The 23702-nt window shown below is 33.8% G+C and overlaps 1 protein-coding gene and 1 pseudogene across 1 annotated transcript; one reads left to right on the plus strand and one right to left on the minus strand.

Annotated features, from left to right (window-relative positions):
* Nucleotides 1-2877: 2877 nt before the first annotated feature.
* Nucleotides 2878-18840, minus strand: LOC138331684 (thioredoxin-related transmembrane protein 2-B-like; annotated as a pseudogene).
* A 271-nt stretch (nucleotides 18841-19111) lies between these two features.
* LOC138330586 (DPH4 homolog) lies at nucleotides 19112-19564 on the plus strand. Its single transcript, XM_069278149.1, has one exon. It carries the CDS (start codon nucleotides 19112-19114, stop codon nucleotides 19562-19564), a length of 453 nt encoding a protein of 150 aa, XP_069134250.1.
* The last annotated feature ends 4138 nt before the right edge of the window (nucleotides 19565-23702 follow it).

A 23702-nucleotide genomic window follows, 5' to 3' on the forward strand; every position in this document is an offset into this window, starting at 1 on the left:
TAACCTTCCCTTTCATGCTCATGCGTACTATGCTCCTGGCTTTCGTGGGTTTGATCTTCATCTTCATTTGAGCCCACCTAATGATGTTCTCAATCTCCCTTATAGTCCACCTAGCTTCGTCTGCCGTCTTTGTGCTCAATGCCATATCGTCCATGAAAACTCTTACTTGGGTTGTCGAATACCCGCTTCCATCCATGGCCCTCTACTCACCTTTTCCACAGGTTTAACCATCAGGTTCATAGCCGTAGAGAATAATATCACTGACACAGTACATTCGGTAATTATATAACTATTCCAACTACTAGACACTGCCAGGTGGATGTGTAATCCAGCACTGTAAACTTAATCTGAAGTTTGTCAAAGTAATCCTTTAGCAGGAGGCTTATCTTTTCCTGCACATGGTACCTATACAGTGTGAACCATAAGCATTTTACAGGTTTAACCACATAACAGCCAGATCCCCTTTCCTTTCCCTGGCCTCTCTGAAGATCTGTGTTAGAACACTTGTGTGTTATATGCATCCTGGTACACCTGGTACTCCTCCTTCCTCCACAAAAAATGTCTATTATATTAATTGGTAAGTATATATTAATAGTTTTCATTAAAGAGACAATTCGCTCAAGTTAATTCTTTTACATAATCAAGAAGCAAACTATGGCATGATTGTATTGTTCTACATTTCTTATGAAACATATAACATAAGATATTGACAAATTCCACGTCATTGTTTAGTATTTTAATTGATACCGTCGTAAATACAAAATCATTGATCAATACGATTTAGCAGGTACAAATGTACGATGTACTCATACCCGAGCCAAAGTCACGCACGTTAAACAAATGAACTACATAACCACTGAGGAGGTGGTAAAATGATTTTGAGGCAAGATAATTCGTCTAATAAGGTAAACACACTACTGTCAGAGCGATTTGAGCAGTTATACGAAAGTTGCATTACTGTACGAGCAAGGGACAGGGTTCGGCATACAAGATGTTCGACCACAATGTGTAATGGCGGACAGCGAGCGAGTTTGAACATTTCACACGCATTTCACCACCATGGGCTGTTCTGGCATATCACAGTAGAACCGACTGATCTAATTTCCATTGGAACTGGATTTTTTCCGATATATGTACAAATTTTAATGTACTCTTAGACTGAATTGTCCCTTTAACTTTTAATTGAAAAAGGTATTAGACCATTTTAGCATCGACAGTGAAAATCTCACTTTGACTGCTACGTCATAAGTTAATAGTTAAAGATGCTCCATCGCCGACAGAGCATAAATGATATTCATCATTTTAACAATAATTTGTGTTTATTGTGTATATAATAGTCAAATTAACACAAAAAAATAATATAAAATAATTTATTTTGCCTTTGGTGCATGCGCATTTACTAGTTCATTCCATATACATTGTAGGATTTAGTGTCAGGGAATTTTTTTCGGGATGCAATTAATTATTTTTCATATTTTTAACTTGAAGTAAAATTAGCTCAAACTTTTCAATGGTGGTAATGGTGTAAAGTAAGTTACTTTTGTATCTGAAGAAAAATACTAAATCGTCTGCTCCTCTTTTTAATAGTGAAAAAATACTATTTGTCAGCGGTGGAGCATCTTTAATAATCGAAAAGGCAAATAACTTTTAAAGTACAATGACGGAATTACCTTTGGCGAAACAAGTAGCTATGATTTTTTGTAGATGAGAGCGGGAAAAAATTTACATTTTTGTGATAAAAAGGATATTCCTTGTTTCTTGATGAATACCAATAATATTTCATCTAGTGATGAGGTTTTTTTCACTTATTGTGCTTCGCATACCTACTTATGTACATTTCCCATTAGTAATAAAACTTTAGTTTCTTAACTGACGATGAACGGAAATTGTATCATGTCTCAATCAGTAGGTACCGGAAATTGTATCATTGTTCCAAATGTTTTATTTCGATCAAAGCAAACTGCCATTAAGTTGTCTTTGATCGGTTTTGATCCGTCATTATAATCAAATGATAATATTCTTATATTGTTTTATTAACAAAATACTTTTCAGAACTTTTTTATGTATCCAAAACTTAACTTAAACTAATTGACCTAATTTTTTTTACAAATATGCATTTCGCTTGAGTTATATATTCACACTCGCCAAAAATCAATTAACAAAGTGTTCGAAATAATGATGTTGTGACATACCTAACACATCGTAGCATATTACACAAGTGATCTTTCTGTATGTAATTAAAGTTACTTATCTCTCACATTTTGCTCTGAAGGGAATTGTAGCTACCATTTTGCTCTGACGGAATTGGAATACCGATCTACAACGATTACCTCCGTGTGATTGTCAATCTCCCTTCAAGATGTTCAGCAATAACAGCCTCATTGTTTTTTACCAGCAGCTTGCAGCCAAGGGGATCAATATATTCATCCAGCTGAAAATTTGAATCTATATCACTTGCGAATGGCATTTATCTTGCCGATGTCAAAATGCGGATATCAAAATGGATTCTCCCCAAAATTTTGTTGAATTATAACCAGCTGAATAACTGTTCGTCCCGAAACAATAACGTCTTAGACCCGATATGATCTAGCTTGTACTGTGGGCCACCATTCACAGAAGACGCTTACTGCTCCGGAACAACATTCGCCATAGAGTCATACTATAGTACATTTAGTTTCAGTTTATATGTTGTTTCAGATTTTCTTCTCTGGCTTACAAAATTTGGTAATGGTGTGATGTAAATACCGACTAGTCAGATTTTTCATTTCAGAATATTTTATTGTCAGATGTTACAGACAAACGGAATTGGGCAACAGGCATCATGCCTATACACGCCCTCTCCTTAATCAGATGATGTAATAAAAAACGAAAATGTGATTATATAAACGCTTCAAATCTTTATTTCCATCAATCAACCACAGTTACCCATCACGAATTTCTTGGTTATAGTTTTTACATTATGGCACACCACCAACACAAACACACACAGCTCAATGCCTTGTAGTTCAAAAAGCGATAAGGTTATAATTAATCACATGCGTAGTAACTTCTTAATACTGCAGAACCTGTGATTAAATATTCTCTAGAGTTGTCTATTCAGTAAAGAATCAAATACTTCAGAAATTAAAGTAAAAATGCCAAGTTTGCTTTAAAATGAATGATTTTATATTGAAAATTGTCCTTAATATGATTCTAGTCTAGATCGGTTTTTGAACAACTGGTCCATATCGAAAACTATCTCTCGAACGAGGAGTAGAGAAATTTTCAAACACGGTTACAATTTTGATTTCCATTTCACAGATCAATGTGAAACGTATGAGAATCAATGAAGCTTTGTATGATAAGCGTTTTATTACTAGTCAAAGTTAATATTACGCTTACGGACGGTTTTTTTTTTCAATTATCATCATGACTACCAGATCCATAAAATATTTCGAGAAAAAGATGTAAAGCTGAAAGAAACAGCTTAACGATTACACAGTATACGTATATACATGTATTGACGCAATTTTGAGTATAAAATTGTATATCTAAACAAATTAAGAACAAATCTTATCCCGACGAGAAGATCGGATAATCATAAATCAATACAATGTATACATTTTATCAATATCAAGTTTACCTTGGAATGACTGAAAAAGATTTTTATTTTGAAAAGTATTATCCTAAGATATAGTCGATGATATTATCAAGCAATCAACTTCTTGTAACGTACATTTTACAATTCAAAATGTAAATAAAATATCTAGATGAAAGCATACAGTGTAACAATAGGTACATTGACCTCGGGGGAAAACATTGGGCACCAATTAACATATTACTAAATGCAATGAAAAGTATTTATTTCAATCATGGTGTTTTGCAATTGAAAAATCCAAAACAATCAGAAGTACATTCATCCATGTTTTTGCTAATTATTATTAGCGTTTAGTCAGTTATTTTCGTGGGGATGATATTTTCGACATCGTATTGTTTTGATCACGAAAATAGGATCCCCCGAATGAGTCATATATATACAATGTGATATATATAAACTTCGCGAAAATCTCACATTGTGTAAATAACCGGCTATACGGTATATATCTTTGATATAAAAATACAAAACGAATGGATGGATGGAAAATAACCAATTCATGAGATGCTCAGGAAAATCATAAAGGTTGCACTTGCAATGTACATACATAAATCACTTTTTTCTTTACAAACACTTAATTTCCAACGAATGAAAAGCTTACAGGTCTTCAAAAATACACAATGTCACAGCTCAAGATATCAATGAAAATTACTACTTAATACTTGAATACGATTTCGGTTACTTCAAATTCTATTGCTTTCTCAGATTCTATTGCTTAATAAAACCCAACCTGAGAAAACAATAAAATATCATTTAAATCCATGTATTTGTATAAAAAATCGGTCATTAACACTTCCAGTGTCACGAATTATTATTTTTCCGTAAATGAATAATAAAAGATAATTTACAAAATTGAAACAGTTATGCAAGTATCGTACCAAAGTGAATGTAGAAAAAACGCAGAACATTAATTCAACAACCAAACATATCAGGTACATACTTTCACGGCTGTCTTATTTTTTGCACATCATTGTTGCGCTAAAACATGTTGGAGTTGTATTTCTGAATATTATTTATAAAGCCATTATAGTATTAAATTGTGCGAATTAATTGATGCACTCACATATTGTTCTGCACTAAAATAAGAATGTTTACATATTTCATGCTCACCTTTTTAACTATGTTCTCAATCACTAGAAGCACATTTCATTCAGTCACCCTTGATAGCTATCATACAAATTGTAAACTCATATAATACTGAACTCGCAGATCTATGTAATTATTCAGATTTCTCCTTGTCCGACTTTCTGGGTTTAAGAGGATTCTTTTTGCACTTATCATATGCAATATTCAACTCAAAGTCTTTAATGATGTTTACCTGCAACAAAAAAATCATCAATGAAATCGACAAAGAAATATGAAATCAGCAACAGTGCTGACATTTGCACCAATATCTGACATACATGGTAGCAACTTATAGACAGACAATTTATCTTCTAAATTTAAACAGTTTGACTACGGAAATATTTATTTTAGTATTCATTACTTTACTATGAAATAAATGATTTGTAATTTGGCAGTTAAAATTTCTGTAAAAGTGTAATATATAAAAAAAAAGGGTATGGCGAACATTATGGTGCCTATCATGATTTCTTCAAGTGGAGATTATCATGATTATAATCTAGCAACATGCATTTTAGCATTTTATAGGGTTTGGACAGACATTTTAGCTTCTATTTGTAAACAGTTCGACTATCAAATTAATATTTTAGTATCCATTGTTTTAATGCAAAATAAACAAATATTGTGTAGGACAGTTATGGCTGTGACTCAACAGGTTTTGGTTTTCTATAACAAGTCTAGTATATATTAAATACTCTCATTACAGACTGTTGAAATAAATCTGTTACATTTCCATTATATTGCTTGCATCATGATCAGTTGATAACGAATAAAAGTTCACAAATTTAATATCAATGAATGTCCAAACTATGTAGTGATGGTGAAAATTAGCCAATAACCATACATGACTATGCCAGTTTAGAAACTGCAACAGGAATTTATTGCAAATTAAAGGATTCTAAAATTTCTATGCCTTGCGATGATGACGTTTACAAAAAAAACCATGAATCACCATTCACCATTCAGTTCCCCTAGCACACATGTGGTAAATTTGCTTATAATGAACAAATTTCGAAGTTTGTATCCAAGACTGGGTATTAATTTGATAACACTTTATATTACCAATACTTACTGCAAATAAATAATTAACTTCAAATGTAAAATTTGTCAAATTGTTCGGTTTATATTTCATATCCTTCTTTCTTTAAAGTCATTGTGATTATATAACCTTAAATGACTTGAAAATTCATAATTTGAACATTTTAAGAGACATGAACTCTCCTTCTAGAATAAATAATATTGTTAATAAGGAAACATCTATTACACAAATCACTATGAAATCCAAATAGAAGAAGTAAATGTCCCGTTTATAATGCGATAATTTTAATACACATGTTTTATTTGTTTATTTCATCTGGTTTCGGAAAATTTATCATTAATAATGGAAACAATATCTTAATGTAGGCAATAACCAACAGGTACACGAGTGAGTTCTGAGAAAGACTTATTCATAACTGATTATTCTGAATTTGCATATTACAGAGTTATCTGCACTTGCGGGTAGGTATTGATTGTGATGTCTTGTATTTGCGAGCGTAACGTCATACGTTTCGGTGTAAATGACGTGAATTACGCTCACAAAAAATTGACATAAGAATCGATACCTACCCGCAAGGGAGCTAACTCTGTAATATGCAAAGACGGAATACATGTATATCATCAAAAAGTATGAAAAGTTTTATATGTATCATCATATCAATCATCCTAAATATAAACTTATCAGTATTAGTTTTTTTCATAAGAAGCTGATTTTCTTTAATACCAAATGACTACCTGAGAAATGAGAAAGTGAAAATGATTTTTTCAACCTAATAGACATCCACGTTTCAAGCCTTCATTTTTTAATGTCAGCATTTTTTTTTTTTTTTTTTTTTTTCAAAAACAAGAAGTCCATTATCCTTTTATACCATGTGACTAATTTGAGAAATGAAACACATGAAGATGAATTTTTTTTCTAATTTCTATTTCTGATACTATATTCTACCAAATAGACACCCACATTTCAAGCCTTCACTTTTAATAGGTCAGTATTGATTTGTTTTTCAAAAACAAGAGTCCAATTTCCGTGTGACTAATTTGTGAAATGAAAGACATAAAGATAATTTTTTCTACTTTTTTTATCTCTGATACTATATTCAACCAAATAAACACCCACTCCTATACGTGTCCTCTTTGATAGGTTACACAATCGTTATCTTGAATCCAATTTACTCCATGTAGACTGAAGATAAGAATACTTTGATAAAACTTGATGTAATTTCATTCTTTTGTTAATTAATGAATTTCTTGTTCACTTATATAATAACTTTTAAGCACTCTGTTTGCTTATTATATATAATATGGTACATAGTATCAAATAGACTACATTGTTCGCAGTGTTGTGCTATATTTTACTGGCATTTTAATAGAAACAGCAGAACAAATTAAATCAACATATCAAGGATGTTATTGGTAATGGAAAATTGAGTTTATACAAAAATACATACAGTTATGCCTTATTACTAGTACACAGGGATATGGATTAAACAAGAATTGGTGTGACAAGTTATACTGTATATTCAAAACCGACAAACCTTATTGAAAACATATCGGACTACTGTTCCCTTGGGTGATATATACGGCTTCCTCATCGTCTCCTCTCCACCTTCTATCATTATAATGGTAGGTAACTGTTTTGACATGGCACCGGGGTCGATTCGGTATCTGGAAATGAGTACAATGAATTTAAATTAAAATAACAAGAGGCCCATAGGCCTTAACGGTCATCTGACAAATCATTTCAAAAAATTTTAACAGGAGGGAGGGAAAACAAATATTTGGTGAAATAGAAACCGAAACAACAGTGTTGGGCAGTCACTATAATACAAAAACTTTACCCATTCCAAACAGGATGTTTGATAAAATTTGGTGGCCCTGCAGGTAGGGCGTTAGAATTATACCTGCTACCCCTATTGCATGTATGTAAAAGGTGACTAAATTTAGGATCTTGTCTTTTCTTTTCTTCCTAACTGACTTTATCTTTCCTAATGCCTCCCTTGGCACCGCCTCACTTTTGGCCTTGAGTTGAGCGTTCGCCCCTGTGAGAAAGGCTCTGGGTTCTGTCCCCTAGCAGAGACATACCAAAGTCTATAGAAATGGTAGTTTCTGCTCTTGCTTAGCGCTCAGCATACAGGGAGTGGGACAATTGGTTCGCCCGTTGTCAGTATAATGTGACCGGGTGGGGTGTGTTGCTTGGTGTCTTCGACAGCATGCTTCAGTGATATAGCACTGTAAAAAGGGCAACAGTTCCACTATACAAGAAGACACAACATGAATATACCGCAGTCTCCCAAAACACACACCTCCCACAACATACACACAACACACCGCATACATGCATGGGAGGCCATCCTTACATGACCATAGCTGTTAATAGGACGTAAATTAATCAAACAAACAAACTTGATAAAAGTTGGCCAAAATATATTGAAGCGTTTATGGGTCCTAGATTTTACAAAACAAATTCCTCATCTTCTACTAATGGGGCCACATATCTCCTGCTCCAGAGGGATCATATCTAAAGCCATCATTTATACAAAATCTATTCCCCTTTCTCCCAAGGATATTTTTGAACAAATTTATACAAAATTTATTCATATTCCCCCAAAGATGTTTCTGACCGAATTTGGTCAAAATCCAATGAGACCTATATGACTAGTAGTGCTTTGAAGGAATTTACCTCCCAGGGGAGTCAGTCACCATTTATACATGAAAAATAATACTATGTACTATATACATGTATACACTGGTCAACTAAAAACAAACTGATTCAGGAGTTTTCAGAGCATCCAGTAGACCATTGGGAGTAAGTTTATGACTCTCAAATTTGTCTTGTATCAAATTTTCAGATTTCTGGGAAATGGTTGTTTGACTTCTAAAACTGCTAAAAGTCAAGGGTCAACTGGATGTCCTGAGTTTTTTCATGCTTCATTCTAAAATACAAACTAACCATAAACAGGAGCATATTTCTTAGCAAGATTTATGCTGATAAAAGTTATGTTTATAGTCATGCACATTGTATAAAATATTAGAGAAATATTTAACAGAATATAATGATAAGGCCAAAAGAAATATGTCTGCTTAGGGTTGCATTGGTAAAAAAAATAATGTCAGTACAGTACTTAATGCGTCTAACATTCCCTCAAACGCGATTTAGATTTGTTTGCATTTCTTTCGGTTAGTTTCGTTTGCCTTTTGTTTCGTCCAACATTTTTCGTTTGCGTTTCGCGTTTTCGTTCGTTTACGTTTTGATTCATTTTGTTTGCATTCATTTGCGTTTTGATTCGTTTGAGTTTTTTTCGTTTGCGTTCCAATTCGTTAACCGGATATTATTCAATGATATTTGATTAGGAATGGTTGACTGTATGTGCATGTGACGGTGTAGCCTGATAAATTTACGTGTTCTAGACAATGTAACATACATACACAATTAAAATTTTAAAAACAACCTTTTTATATCTAGACATTAACTACATTTGGTACATATAACGTACACACATTGTGTGATAGTAAGGATCATTTGTATACCTTTCTGCAAGGACTTATATAGTACTAGCTATACACGTGTATGTGATACAGGGGGACAGGTACAATATACATATACACTTGTAACACCCGTGGGGCTCGATAAAGTGGACTGAAGGATTACAGACAGGTGTGAACTCACACCAAATGATGTCGCACTGCTGATCATAATAACTCACTGGTGCATACATTTATCCTCCGACAATTATATCCGACTCATGACTGTTAGCATTAGATCACATTATTTTCTAGTGATACACACTATTCTAATAATAAAATAACACAATTAATAATATCTCAACCATCGCTTAATACAGTGTTTCAAATGAACATTTTTTTTTACATATTTCATGTAAAATTAAGAACGTACCGAAGTCAATGATATTAAATCATAATTGACGTATATATATACATTATCGCCCAACTAGTGTTGGAAATTGGTTGAGTGAAATTTTCTATGATCGTCATCAGTTTTGTGTAACCAATCAATGATCGATTAAAATCGATTATATTTGACTGTGTATGTTTTCCAGGAAAATTGTACAAACTTTCTTCTACAGGCTCACGTGTTGCCATGTTCCCAGGTCGCTTATGATTTCACAAATAAAATCATACTCCTCTGAATGTTTACATTACTACGAAGTGCTTATGTGCTCTTCAATTTATTTTGACACTTCAAATGGTATTTGAAAGGATATGAGCAACAACACACATAAGCAATTAATTGCAACAAGTTTTATATGAGATTTCTTGCATGTTTTTATTGACTGACTGGCTACTTATACATACACTCTCGTTTATTACGATATTGGGCAATTCCGACAAAACTCAATTACAGATCTCTTAATCGATTAATAGGTCAAACACCCCAAACCAATGATGTTTGATGAACTTGATTAATCTAAACACCACTACGTCCAACATGAACTGACAGTTAATACATTCAACTGTATTTCTGTATTTACACATATTCATCATTGATATGATTGATCATAGTATTTTATTGGTATGCTGATGTAACAAAACACAGGAATAAAATTACCATAGAGTTGGTTTTCTGTAATGACTAGAATAACACAATATTGTTGTTTTTGTTGTATGCTTTGGTACATGTACGGGGTCACGCATTATACATCGTAGTCTACACAAACATGTGAGGGGCCGTGCGCGTCTTGAGGCTATCAGTGAGCCATTGTTTATGGGCGACTGCACTTGATCAGGTGTGATACAAGTTGACACAAAATCAAAATATGCCGCTGCCAAATAACAAATTGTATATATAAATGACAGCAGGTTATAAATTGAGAGGGGAGTGGGGATGGGGTGGGGTAGGGTGTTGTGTTGTTCGTGAATTATAAAGCAAATATAAGACCTCCAACTGGGTCAGGTAAATGCTGCAAGTGAGTGTCCACATTGATATCTATATAACCGCTAGACCTAGGGTTTATACTTGCAGTAGTCAAATGTACATATACACAATACCTACACTAAAATAAAAAATTCTTCAGTCAGTGTTTTCTTTTCTGAAACTGATAGTTTCTATAACACTGTATGTATGACTATTTCAGAGCAGACTTATAGATACTAGCATTGATTGAAGACTATTTGTACACCTGCATGTTTTATAATTATTTTTAAAATGTCGCTTTAAAAGTTAAAAAAAATGTATTAATGCTTGAATAAATATATGTCATCACATACTTATTGGTAATATACAATGTATTTGTAACAATTACATATTTTCTAAGACAATATATATTTTTCGTAATGATAACTCGTACTAAATCAAAATTGCGAATAGACATCGCTTTCAGAATCCAGATCACTAAGCTACCGGAACCCGATTGACATTTATGATTGCATTCTGGCCTTCCGGTCACACTTTCACTTCGTTTACGTTTTTAGCACTTTCACTTCGTTTACGTTTTTAGCGCTTGACGAAACATGTTTTTCGTTTTACGCTATTAGTTATTCGTTTGTGTTTTCGTTCGTTTTCGTTTCGAGGGAACGTTACACGCTTCAAGTACTGTAGGTCTGGATTTTTTTTAAGCGTCTTTCACTCTAAAGTAATGGCCAGAACCAGAGTCTGAGATCAAAATCCTGACTTTAATTTTTTTTTAGGGTTGAATGTAAAAAATCAGTCGGTCGGGTAACCCTAAACAGATTTTTTTCTTTTTTTTTGGCCTAAACAAAATATTGTATTATATAAACTGTATACATTTTATGTGTCTAACTAGCAATACAGCGTATAATAGAAGAAAATATCCCTTATCTTGGATATTTATTGAATACATCATAAGACACATATAAAACACATGTACTTACTTTTGTGCTACTTCTGGATACTTTGAAATATCTATTTTTCCAAACTTTAAATTATCCAAGCTGTATCTGCAAAAAATCAAATGATGATCATAGACCAATGTCATACACAATGTGGGTGTGAGTCCTTTTACAATTATACTTCTTACAGAGGATTACGTGTTTTTTACACAAACTGAACATACAAAATGTTCACAGCGAGTGTATAGATTCTTTGATCAAACATTTGTAAATGAGAGCTTTTCATTTCTATATACATAAGTAAATAACTTTATAATTTAATTATGATTTACAGTTTACAACACCACTATTAACATATCTATCAAGTTGTCAACCTATAAAACCATGAGTTGATCAGAAACACATATTTTGATTATGTTATTTAGGAAATAGATATTTGTTTTGTTGAGGTTATGAGGGTATAATGATAACAGATCATGTGTAAATTATGCAACCCCGGCACAGTCGGGTTACATAAAATTTACACAGGCTCCATTATCATTATAACATCAACAAAATAAAACTCTATTTCTTATATTTTTTACAGTTTTACAAATAATTATTATTCATTCTTTTGACAGTTGCATATTTTTTAATAAAATATCCATGTTTTTTCTCTCCTGTCATCGTCAACGAATTTGATTGGAAACGGCTGATTGAAATCAAGTCATTCATATGTTCCCACCAAAAGTGGGGTCATGACCCGACAGTGCTATGCCAGCAACTATTCCTGTAACAATAGAATCGCCACATGTGCTGTACTATCATTATGCACTGATAATGATAAGACTAGAAAGCATGGTTATTGAGTCCATGTCAGACCAAGCTGAAAATGATCAAATTTCAATCAAATGACATTATCCTTAGGCAAGTTTTAGAGTAGTTGTCTACAGATGTATAGACTGAAAATTGAAGTGTACTCTTATTTATCCAGAGTGTACTTATGTTTTTGGTTTATTCATCCCATAGACAAAATCTATATTGCGTTCAATCCTTTGAAATTTTTTCATTTGTGATTATACTGTATTTGACCCAATAAGTGCCCCTGTCTACCCCTTCACCTCTTTCAATCAAATATTATGATACTGTAAACCAACTTGTTTCTTGTGGAAAGTTTAATTTTGCGTATTTCACTGGTGACAAGAAATCACGACAATATATCGCAACAAAATGTTTCAAATACAGGTAATAAAAGTAGAACCAAAGAGGTCTTTATGAGGTCTAAATCTCGATATTAAATATAAGAAGTTGTTACTCACCTGTTTTTTTTATAGTAATTATTCAAAAGACTCTTAGTGTCTTACAATTAGAAAAATTAGTTTGTTCAATTTTGAATCCCAACCATGTAATGATGCTATAGATATCATACAAATATGCTATCCAATACATAGTTTCAGCGAGGAAGTATTTTATATGAAAATAGTAGTCTTATTGACCTTTTTGACCCTGCGCCTAAGGCCCCGGAGGGGTCAGCCCTATCATTTGTACGATTTTGAATCCCTACCCTGTAAATATGCTACTATTGCATTATGGGTGTTATCCCATGCTTAGTTGCAGAGAAGAAGTCTTTTATATGGAAATAGCCAAATTGACCACTTTGAACCTGCCCCTTAGCCCATAGCCCCGGTTGGGTCAGTCCAATCATTTGCACAATTTTGAATCCCCACCCTATAAGGATACTACAATTGCATTATGGGTGTTATCCCATGCTTAGTTGCAGAGAAGAAGTCTTTTATATGGAAATAGCCAAATTGACCACTTTGAACCTGCCCCTCAGGCCCCCGGGGGGGTCAGCCCCATCATTTGTACAATTTTGATTCCCTACCCTATAAGGATGCTGCCATTGCATTATGAGTGCTTTCCCATGCTTAGTTGCAGAGAAAAAACTGTTAATATGGATATAGCCAAATTGACCCCTTTTGACCATGTCCCTCAGGCCCCCGGGGGGGTCAGCCCCATCATTTGTACAATTTTGAATCCCCACCCTATAACGATGCTACCATTGTGTTATGGGTGCTATCCCATGCTTAGTTGCAGAGAAGAATTTTTTTTAAATGGTAAAAGCCAAATTGACCCCTTTTGACCCCGCCCCTCAGCCCCCGGTGGGGTCAGTCCCATCATTTGTACAATTTTGAATCTCCATCCTATAAGGATACTACAATAGCATTTTGAGTGCTCTCCCATGCTTAATTGCAGAGAAGAAGTCTTTTATATGGAAATAGCCAAATTGACCATTTTGAACCTTTGAAGCTTTGAAGTTTCAGATATTTGTCTGGTTAAACAATGATTATTTAATACTTGCCTTCAAATCAATGATAGATAGATGGTTTATACTTACTCTGCTGAGAGTTCAGAGAAAAGATTGGCAAATGATACACAAGGTGGAGACCAGGCAACGTAAAAAGTAACAACCCATATCACTCTTTTGTCACGCTTGATTTCCTCCTACCGAAAAAGACCAAAAAAAAACCTGTCAGATCGATCTTGGTACTTAATAAATCCATTTCTCAACAAAAGCTAACGGAAACATTGATAATTCACAGGAAATAATACCACCAACATGATAAAAGAATTATTTAGATATTAAATCAATATTGCTCTATGTCTTAAGTTTGAACCTGAAAAGAAAAGAAATCACTTTGAGAGTTCACTTTAAATTATACTTTATCTTATACACAGTATAAGTAAAATATGTATCTTGTTTTTCCACAACCAAATTTTCATTGAAAGAGAAAAAATCGTCAGATGGATACAAATTTCACAATTTCACATTTATATAGACATGGTTATCTGCCCTTGGATATAGGTACAACTATAATTGTTTTGTCAAGTTAAATGTTGTATTTTTAAGAGGAATACATAATTTTGCTGTGTAATGAGGTCACGATTGCTGCCTACCCACAAGACCTTACCTGTGTTATATGCAAGGGTTCCGATCACTTACGATCTCTACCCCTGGACTATCTCATAGTGAAATTGAAGGCAGCTCAGCTGAAAATGTTTGACCAATCACGGCTAGCAAACATTTCCTAGATTACAGAGAGAGCGACGCCTAACATCAAAGCCACATAGTCAACCACAGAGTACCATTATACGGCTCTTTTGATGTACATCAAAGGACTAAATTACCTGTTCTATTCTGTTGCCTCCAGTTTCACTATGAGATAGTCCAGGGGTGTAGAGATCGTAAGTGATCGAAACCCCTGGAATATCGAGGATGGTGTTATATGCACTCAGTAGAAATCGAATACTAGGTAGCAATCAAATGACAATTTAAATACATGTATTATCAGAATATAAAGAGAACCTACATCTAAGTTTGGTCCTCGAAAGTAGGTAATTTGTTCTGGTCCACTATAGATGGGCTCTCGGCAGGAAACACAAATGTACTGAAAAAGATCAATAATACCTGACTAATTAAATACAGGAAAAAACAATAGAATTACAGCTCTGAATATGGACACAATGCACTTAGCCTAATTTTGGTAGACATCAATCTGAAATTGTACACAATCTGGGCATGTATTTTAAAATACATGTAGTTACCTCCCTTGCTATGTTTCATTCATACATTTACTTTCATTAATCAATGGATATTATCCAACAACTGAGTTAAACAATTAGATACTGTATTTGACCCAATAAGCATTCCAATTCCTATAAGCGCCCCTCCAAATTTTTAAGGCTTCAATTTTACTTACTTTGAATTCAATGAAAACTGAAAATATGAAATCTGTGTTGGTTTCCTTACTGATTTCTTTTGTAAATTGATAAATGGCAAACTATGTAGAATAATTTTCTTAAGGCTAGATTAGCTTTTTTTATGCCCCCCCCCCCTTATTTGCCTCAATTTCTTAAGTGCCCTGGGCGTTTATTGGGTCGAATACGGTTAATTAAATTAAAACATTTAATTTAAGATCCTATTACCATTCAGGCTCACTTAAGGTCATGTCTGGTAAGGATGTGTATGAATGTGAGAGTTCCTGAAGAAAAACCAGCGGCCAGTGGACAGTGGTAACTGTCTTATGGTACAAGTACTTGTGGCAGAGGTGGAGAGCTTGTCGTAATGTTTCATGATCAATATACTAACCACTCTGCCATAAGTTAATGTAAGAAAACATTAGATACTTACACAAACAAGCTACCGCATAGAGTATACCATACATTGCATTCGTCTTGAAGAACAGGAAACCACACAACACTTTTGCGAATAAGCAGGCTGTATTTATATAAGCTCCAAATGTTGCTAAAAACAAACAAATATAGAAAGATATCATTTTGTCAAATATGAAACTAATTTCAAACAGTTCTGAAAAATTGTTTTGTTCAGTTTTTTATGATAAATGCTCAATATCATTCAATTATCAATCAGCTAAGGTCATTTAAGGACGACCTCGCATGGAATATGTCAGCAACTAAACTTAACTCACTATAATCTATAATATCTTTATCGTTTATTAACAAATATTTAGTCCTTTACCTTGCTTTCTATTCTTTAACACAATTACACACCCAAGGAAAGTTATCCACTCCCATTCTTTCTGGAAAAATATGAATAATACACTTATATTACTAATGTTATTAAAGTTAATATCAAGACTGATCCTTTTTTATTTGTTTTACAGTTAAAATTGATCAATCTTTAATTGGTGTTATAAGACATGTATTTGAGGGTTTTTTCAACACTGTTTAAAAATTGTTCATAATCATAGTATGATCTGTTAATGGCTGAAAAGTTTTGAATGTGTTAAAATAGGAGATATATTAAATGGTAAAATTTGTTATCAATATGGTGTTCTTAAATGAATACAATGATGTATTTGTTACTGGTAGAAAAACAATGTAAAACATAAAACATTAACGGAAATTGAACTATATGTGATTGATTATCATGACAGCTACATCTCACATCTTCAGACTAAGATTCAAACCTTGGACATCTATTCGTCAACACTGATGTCACATGAACAGATAATGTCCAAATAATATTTTATTCTTTGTGTAGCTGTCAACAAGAGGGCAGTACATTGTATGGTAGTGTTTAGCCCAAGGCTATATAATTATGATGTGATAAGGTACAGGTTGGGTCAGGCAGCTAGTTTGCATGGGGCTTTGGTTTGCACTATATGTATGTGTTCCATCAATTCAGATAAAATGAGCCTCACTGTGTTCTTTGAAAAGACTTTCGGAAAAATATGGGAGTCTATTTCATTTTCTATAATTATATATATTAATATGGTATAAGGGAACGGCGTAAATGCAAAATCTGAATGATATTTTGTCTGTGAAAAGACCTTTTTTTCTAACCTGCTAAATAAACACAAAAAATTACACTGGAAATAACTTATATTATTTTATATAGTAATAAACATTAAGAATTATATTAAAGGCCCATTACCTTTCCGGAGCAAAAAAATAAAGGTTTCTTAAAAAACATTAATAACATCAGAAAATGCATACAGATGACCTAAAATAAGGTTACGACACCAAACATATGCAAGAGATCCTGCGTAATATATGAAAACAGTGGAGAGTCAATTCGCTGTTTTTGCCGTCTGGCGCAGTGATAGTCAACTACCGCGCGGTATTTAGGACGACGGCGAGAAACATAAGACGACCCGCGTTATGAAAATTAGGGCTGAAACGATTATTCGAATAATCGGAGGCGATTAGATTAATGAAGCTAATCGCTGATAATCGATTAAAGATTTTATTAATCGTTAATCGTAACATGCATAGCAAGTGCATTGTTAAGCTAACTAAACACGTTGACAGATCATGGATTTCTGAGTAAGCCATTCCGACTGGAGTTTCATCTCTTTATGTACATGTTTTGAACTCAACAAAGCATATATGATGTGAGAAATACTTGTTAAATTACGTCTCTGTGGAAGTTAAAGTCATTAATCAATGAAAAACTGGATGTCATGAGAAAGCTTGCAACACGCTGTTCGCCAATTTTCACTAGGATCGACTCCATGTTGTTACGTCACGGAGGCCTAATCGCCGCCGGGACGCTCGGGAGCGGAAGGAGCAGTAATCTTGAACATTTAAATTTTACTATTGCATGTGTTTATCATATAAAAAGAATGTTTTTATTCATATTCTAATTGAAGATAAGAGTTGTTGATTTATTTTATTTTTTTTGATCACGGAAATAAAAAAGTTCATTGACGAAAATTTGGCCATGTCGCTCCCTGGCGATCCAGATTTGGTTGATTAGTCGTACGTGTGAAGGTCACGTCAAAACAGCGGGTTAGCAGACTTGATTTAAACGATGTTACAGAAGATGATACAGGAACGGAATTCAGAGCTTATTTGGGATAAAATACGTTTGTTTTGTCAATAAACCTATTCTTATTTGTTGGTAGGCTTATACTATGTAAGGCTTGTGCTCTGTCATATCGTACAGTAGGTGTTATTATTACATGGCGGACGTTTTCAGTAGTCAGTAGTGAAACAATATAGTTGCCTTCAATTCAAACGATTAATCGATTAGTAATCGATTACATGTGAACGAATAATCGAATACAAAAATTACTAATCGTTTCAGCCCTAATTTAATTCTATATCATCATTTTATTTATTTTAATCAAATCGTTCAGAAGGTGATGATAAATGTAGTAATAACGAAAAGTTAATAGCTTTTGCGACTCTACAAAATTATCGATCTTGTTCTACATTCCCATTAAAAAAAATTAAAAGCCGTTTCGGAAAGGTCTAGTGGGCCTTTAAGCATAATAAACATTTTGCATATTTTGTATATAACAATAATGCACCATATACAATTACAGGAATAGAACTGAAACATTTACAAATGAAAGTGAGTAACATATATTAAATGACTGTAGTTGTAAGTGATGGACTACAATATTATTTTTCAAAGTATGACAGGTGACGCGCTAAACCTATGCAGATAGTCAGAGAAGGTCACACCGGCTAATAAATATACACACCAGTTCTAGACTGCAATCTTCAAATATACGAGAACAAATCGGAGGAAAAGTCTTCATGACGAAGTAAGAGAGTCCCAATATGATGTTTCCGACATAGTGTGGAATTAAGATGCTTTTCAGTCCAACAAGCATATCAGCTGCAGACGGAGCCATCGTGCCCGCTTGAAGAAAACAACCGGAAGTAACTGAAAATCAGGTATACTAGTCGATAAAATACGGAAGTGGCATTATATTTTTCTCGTCTAACATTATTGATGTGTAAAGTGACAAATTGAAATAAAATAATCTTCTTTATTTCATTGAAATTTAGATGTTTTAGTGTATATTTCGCTAATAAGTGAAATGAATCTTGAATATAAATTATATATATATCGTTTACTTTGTCCTTTTTCAAAATGGCAGCGCCCTTGGAAATAACGTGAAGAGCCCAGGAGAATTTGCTGAAAGGTGATTGTTAGTTTTTGAAGATGTTTCAGTTGAAATCGGACTAAATTTCCCTATCTAAAAAGGCATAATGGAAGATCTTTACAACATACTGGAGTGTAAAAATTGTGATAACTATGAGGATCTGAAAAAATCATACCAAAAACTGGTATTGAAATTTCACCCAGATAAACAAAGTCAAGTTGATAGTGACGAAGAGAAACTTAAATCGACGGATATGTTTTTGCGTATAAATCGCGCGTGGAAAATACTCAGCGATCCAAATCTTAGACAAAAATATGATGCTGCATGGACTCAGCGTTGTTTAGTACAGGATTGGCCAATTCAGGATGAAGTTGACGTTGATGAATTTTTGCAAGAAGATATGGAAGAGGAGGAAGAGAAAAGTCGGTTCTTTTATACGTGTAGATGTGGAGGGAGTTATATCTTACATGACTCAGATATCACCCTAAGACTGGATGTTGTGTGCTGTGATACGTGTTCGTTAACAATAAGAGTGCTGTACCCAGATACTGATGACTGATAATGACAATAATGTGATCGTATTGTTAACTTTATAATATATACTGTGATAAGGTGATTAAAATAGTTCCGCTCAAGATAAGTCACAGATATTGAAAAGTAATAGTTATTTATAGATTCAACCTTGAATTAATAAAAATGAAAACATTTACAATAGCACTGAATTTATCATCATTTTAAATTTCCTCAACTTGCTGCATTAATTATTTGTGTCATTTTATCAATATACACACGTACAGTACTAGTGTAACTCAAAACAAGGTTTTTTTCCTGACACATTTATTCGTCTAACGTGACAATTTCTATGAATTGACTGATGGCCAGGTGTAATATAACCACGCCTCGTGCGGATAAACACACTTGTACCTACATTTATTCAATGTTGTTGGAGCAAACATTGTAGCATACATGTACATGTATACACAATACAAAATGCAAAGTCACATGTGGTTTGACTGACAGCTGGCGATTAGCTATATAGTCGTTTACTTTCAGTAAGAAGTGATCATGATGGGGTACCAGGAACTGAATAGGAAATGTGTTAAAATAGTTACTTATTTTACACCATTACCACCATTGAAAAGTTTGAGCTTCTTATTTTAATTTAAGAAAAAAAATATTAAAAATAATTAATTGCGTCCAGAAAAAAAATTCATGGCACTGTGCCCTATATTGAATTAAAGTGAATAGTCGGGCAAAGAAAACCAGTCTAAATGCGTTCATTGGCCTTCCAAAAGTTCTCACATATTAATAGGACAGTCAAGTTCTGTTTAGTTTCCCAGTTCTGAGCCGGGAGGACGTTTTAGAATTCCCATACTTTTAATTAATTTTTTTGTACGCAGACAGATTTTAACGAGAGATTTTATTTTTCTATTTCATAAGAAATAATACTGGATACATTCACACCATTTTTACCAACTTTAGCCATCCTTGCCCGACTGTTCACTTTAACTTTAAATACTGATTATGCATGCACCAAAACCAAAATAAATTGTTTTATATGCATTTTTGTATTAATTAGACATGCATTTTGTATATAAACATGATTATACATCAGTTATTGTTCAAATGATGCTCTGTCGGCAGTGGAGCACCTTTGATAAACAGACGTTGTACGAGTAACGCAATGTAAATAATGTATGACAAATTTTAGACCATTATAATCAGATAGGCTATTAAAGTGTACACGGAATGGAAAATGATATTTAGATATGTTATTCTGTTTGATCTCCTGACAAGAATGTTGAAAACCGCATCAAAATCGGCCGCTTCAGTACCGAGATACCGCCCTCCGAAGTGCTCGATTTTTACCTGTATATCAACTGCTAATCAGGGAATCGGCCGCTCACGCTGATTTGGGGGATAACCGGATGTGACGTCACGAGGACAACGGCAGTGAGGTGTTTGGTCATATATGTATTCCTAAAATGGGGTTACGAGAATTTTACAGATATATCTACAGTATACAGTTATGGTGACGATTTGATTATATATAAAATAGGAAATATTGCAACTGAAATCATGCTAAATACATAAGTAGATTAGCGGAAATTATAAGTTATTTATGTTTCTGGTATAAGCCAGGTGTACCTTGTATAAAAACTTTTAAGTAGAGATCTTGTCTCTGTTTTAACAGCTTACTAAATTATCAAACCTGGGGAATAATCAACTTTCATATTGTCATATGAAAAGAGACGAATTCGAAAAATGATGGTCATATAATTATCCAATTAATTGTGATACGTTTATTGCAAGGACGTACATGAGAAGGATAAGTCACACTGGGTTTGGGGGAAGTCCAAGGCAGGCGCTTTTGTGTTTGTGCACTGACCGTGACGTTGGGCGACGGCTGATGTTCCTTTGATATCCGCCGGCGCAGCCTTTGATGTAGCTTGCGGGTGCGAGGGTTACCGTCTTACTTTCTGAAGCGGGCCGTCATTTCATGAGCTGTCGATCTTTTTTAACGAAAATTTAAGACATATCCTCTAAATATTCCGTCTTTAAAACAAGTAATATACGTCATGAAATTTAATAAACTTTACAATGGTGTTTCGTTTGACTCGATAAGACAAGTATTTGTTGAGAAAAACGGTTTTTATTCCCGGTTCATAGGCATCTCGCGTGGTGTTTAGTAATGTAAAGAGACAGTCACGAATCCTTCTCACTTATAAATCCTTGGTTTCTGTATAAATAAAAATTCACTTGGCCTATGGATTTCAAGAATCAGCATAACGAAAAGAAAAGGTGTTAAATGTATTTCATAGTTCAATACACGTAAATATCATAGACATAAATTGGGAGGGGGAGTAAATAAAACCAATAAACCACTTGAGAAATTGAATTTAAAATACATAATTCATTTATAGCTGTAACGAGTCTATCTTCCTTTTATAGCTACATGTACATGAATGAGAACGTGTTATTTTATATTCAACAGTACATTTATTGGTCATATAGATTATTATTATTAGTATTATATAATGATCGATATTGACCAAAATTTACAAAGAATTGGATATCAAAAATCTAGCAGCTACGAACCAGAAATATCAAAATTCTGACATTGTGCATCATATTTGCATTGTTCTTTCTCGACATGCCATTTGTAAATAATTTTGTAGTTTCTGTTATAAAAATACATATACATATAACTAGAAATATATATACGAGACAAATGTATACATTGGTCATTTTGAAATATACAATTATGTATACATCTAGTGATTTATACACTTGTTGTATGTTATGTTCGAACGGTATTTTACTGTAAACTAAGGATTTATAAGTGTAAACAAATATGACATTATACAACAATTAAATGATGGGCCATCGCTAACTTACCTGTGATCTTACTTTTGACACCTGACGTGAGCTAATCAACGAAGCGTGACAGGTCACTAAACACCTTTCTTACGTAATCTGGTTATTAGCCCCCTCATTAGTCTCGGCTGACCACGCGTTTTAGTTACTGCAGTATACAGGTAAAGAGATAAACGCAGCACGACATTGGCTATTCGGAAGTACAGTTCTGATTTTGTTCTGTACTTGATATCTGCAACTTGGATTAGACATAGACATCTTCAGTCTTTTTTTCGTCTGACTCGTGCATGATTTATTTTTTCAATTAAAGACACTAATAAATGAACTTGAGCGAAATATCAACAAGTCGTCGGATGTATTGTATTATATGAAAGCTGAATGTATTTCGTAAAAAAAAATGGATCGATTTCAGATATAACGCAATTAGTAGATGCATTTACATATATGCAAAAAATTCTGTTTAGAATCATAACTTAATTCGTATGGGTAGGTTATATGAAAAAGTCAGAAATTTGTTAAGCGGGTTTGACCAGTACAACGACCCGAGTCGGGTTTTGGATAACATAGTCAAGAATCCTTTACATAATATTCATGTATATGTGGTTCCAAATACCGTAGATTTACAACGTACGTGGATTATTATACACATTATATTGTGTATAATTGTGCAGAAATCGCGCAGAAATGTTCATTTATCTACGACAGGTCAAGGATTTACGTCCTTGAACACATGTACGTGTGTAAATGCAAATTTATGTAGAAAAGCTACATTGACATTTGTTTTTGTTACTACCCAAGGACGTATATGAGAAGGATAAGTCACACTTAGTTTTGGGCAAAGACAGCGCAGGCGCTTTTGTGTTTGTGCACTGACCGTGACGTTGGGCGACGACTGATTTCCTTTGATATCCGCCGCCGCAGCCTTTGATGTAGCATGGGGGGTGCGAGGGTTACCGTCTTAGTTTCTGAAGCGTGCTGCCATTTTATGAGCGGTCGTATTTTTTTAACGATAGTTTAAGACATTTCTTTCTAAATCTTTCCGTCTTTAAAGCAAGTTATAAACGTTGTGAAATTTAATTTACTTTACATTGGTGTTTCGTTTGACTCGATAATACAAGTATTTGTTGAGAAAAACGGTTTTTATTCCCGGTTCATAAGCGTCTCGCGTGGTGTTTAGTAGTGTAAAGAGACAGACACGAATCCTTCTCACTTATAAATCCTTGTTACTACCGTACCTCTTTGGGCAATGCTTCCGTGCGTATGATAAATATGCACATTCCGATGACGAAGCAATGTTTACATATTTGTGTGTCGGTGAG

Source organism: Argopecten irradians, chromosome 9 (assembly GCF_041381155.1).
Source record: "Argopecten irradians isolate NY chromosome 9, Ai_NY, whole genome shotgun sequence".
NCBI classification, from domain to species: Eukaryota; Metazoa; Mollusca; class Bivalvia; order Pectinida; family Pectinidae; genus Argopecten; species Argopecten irradians.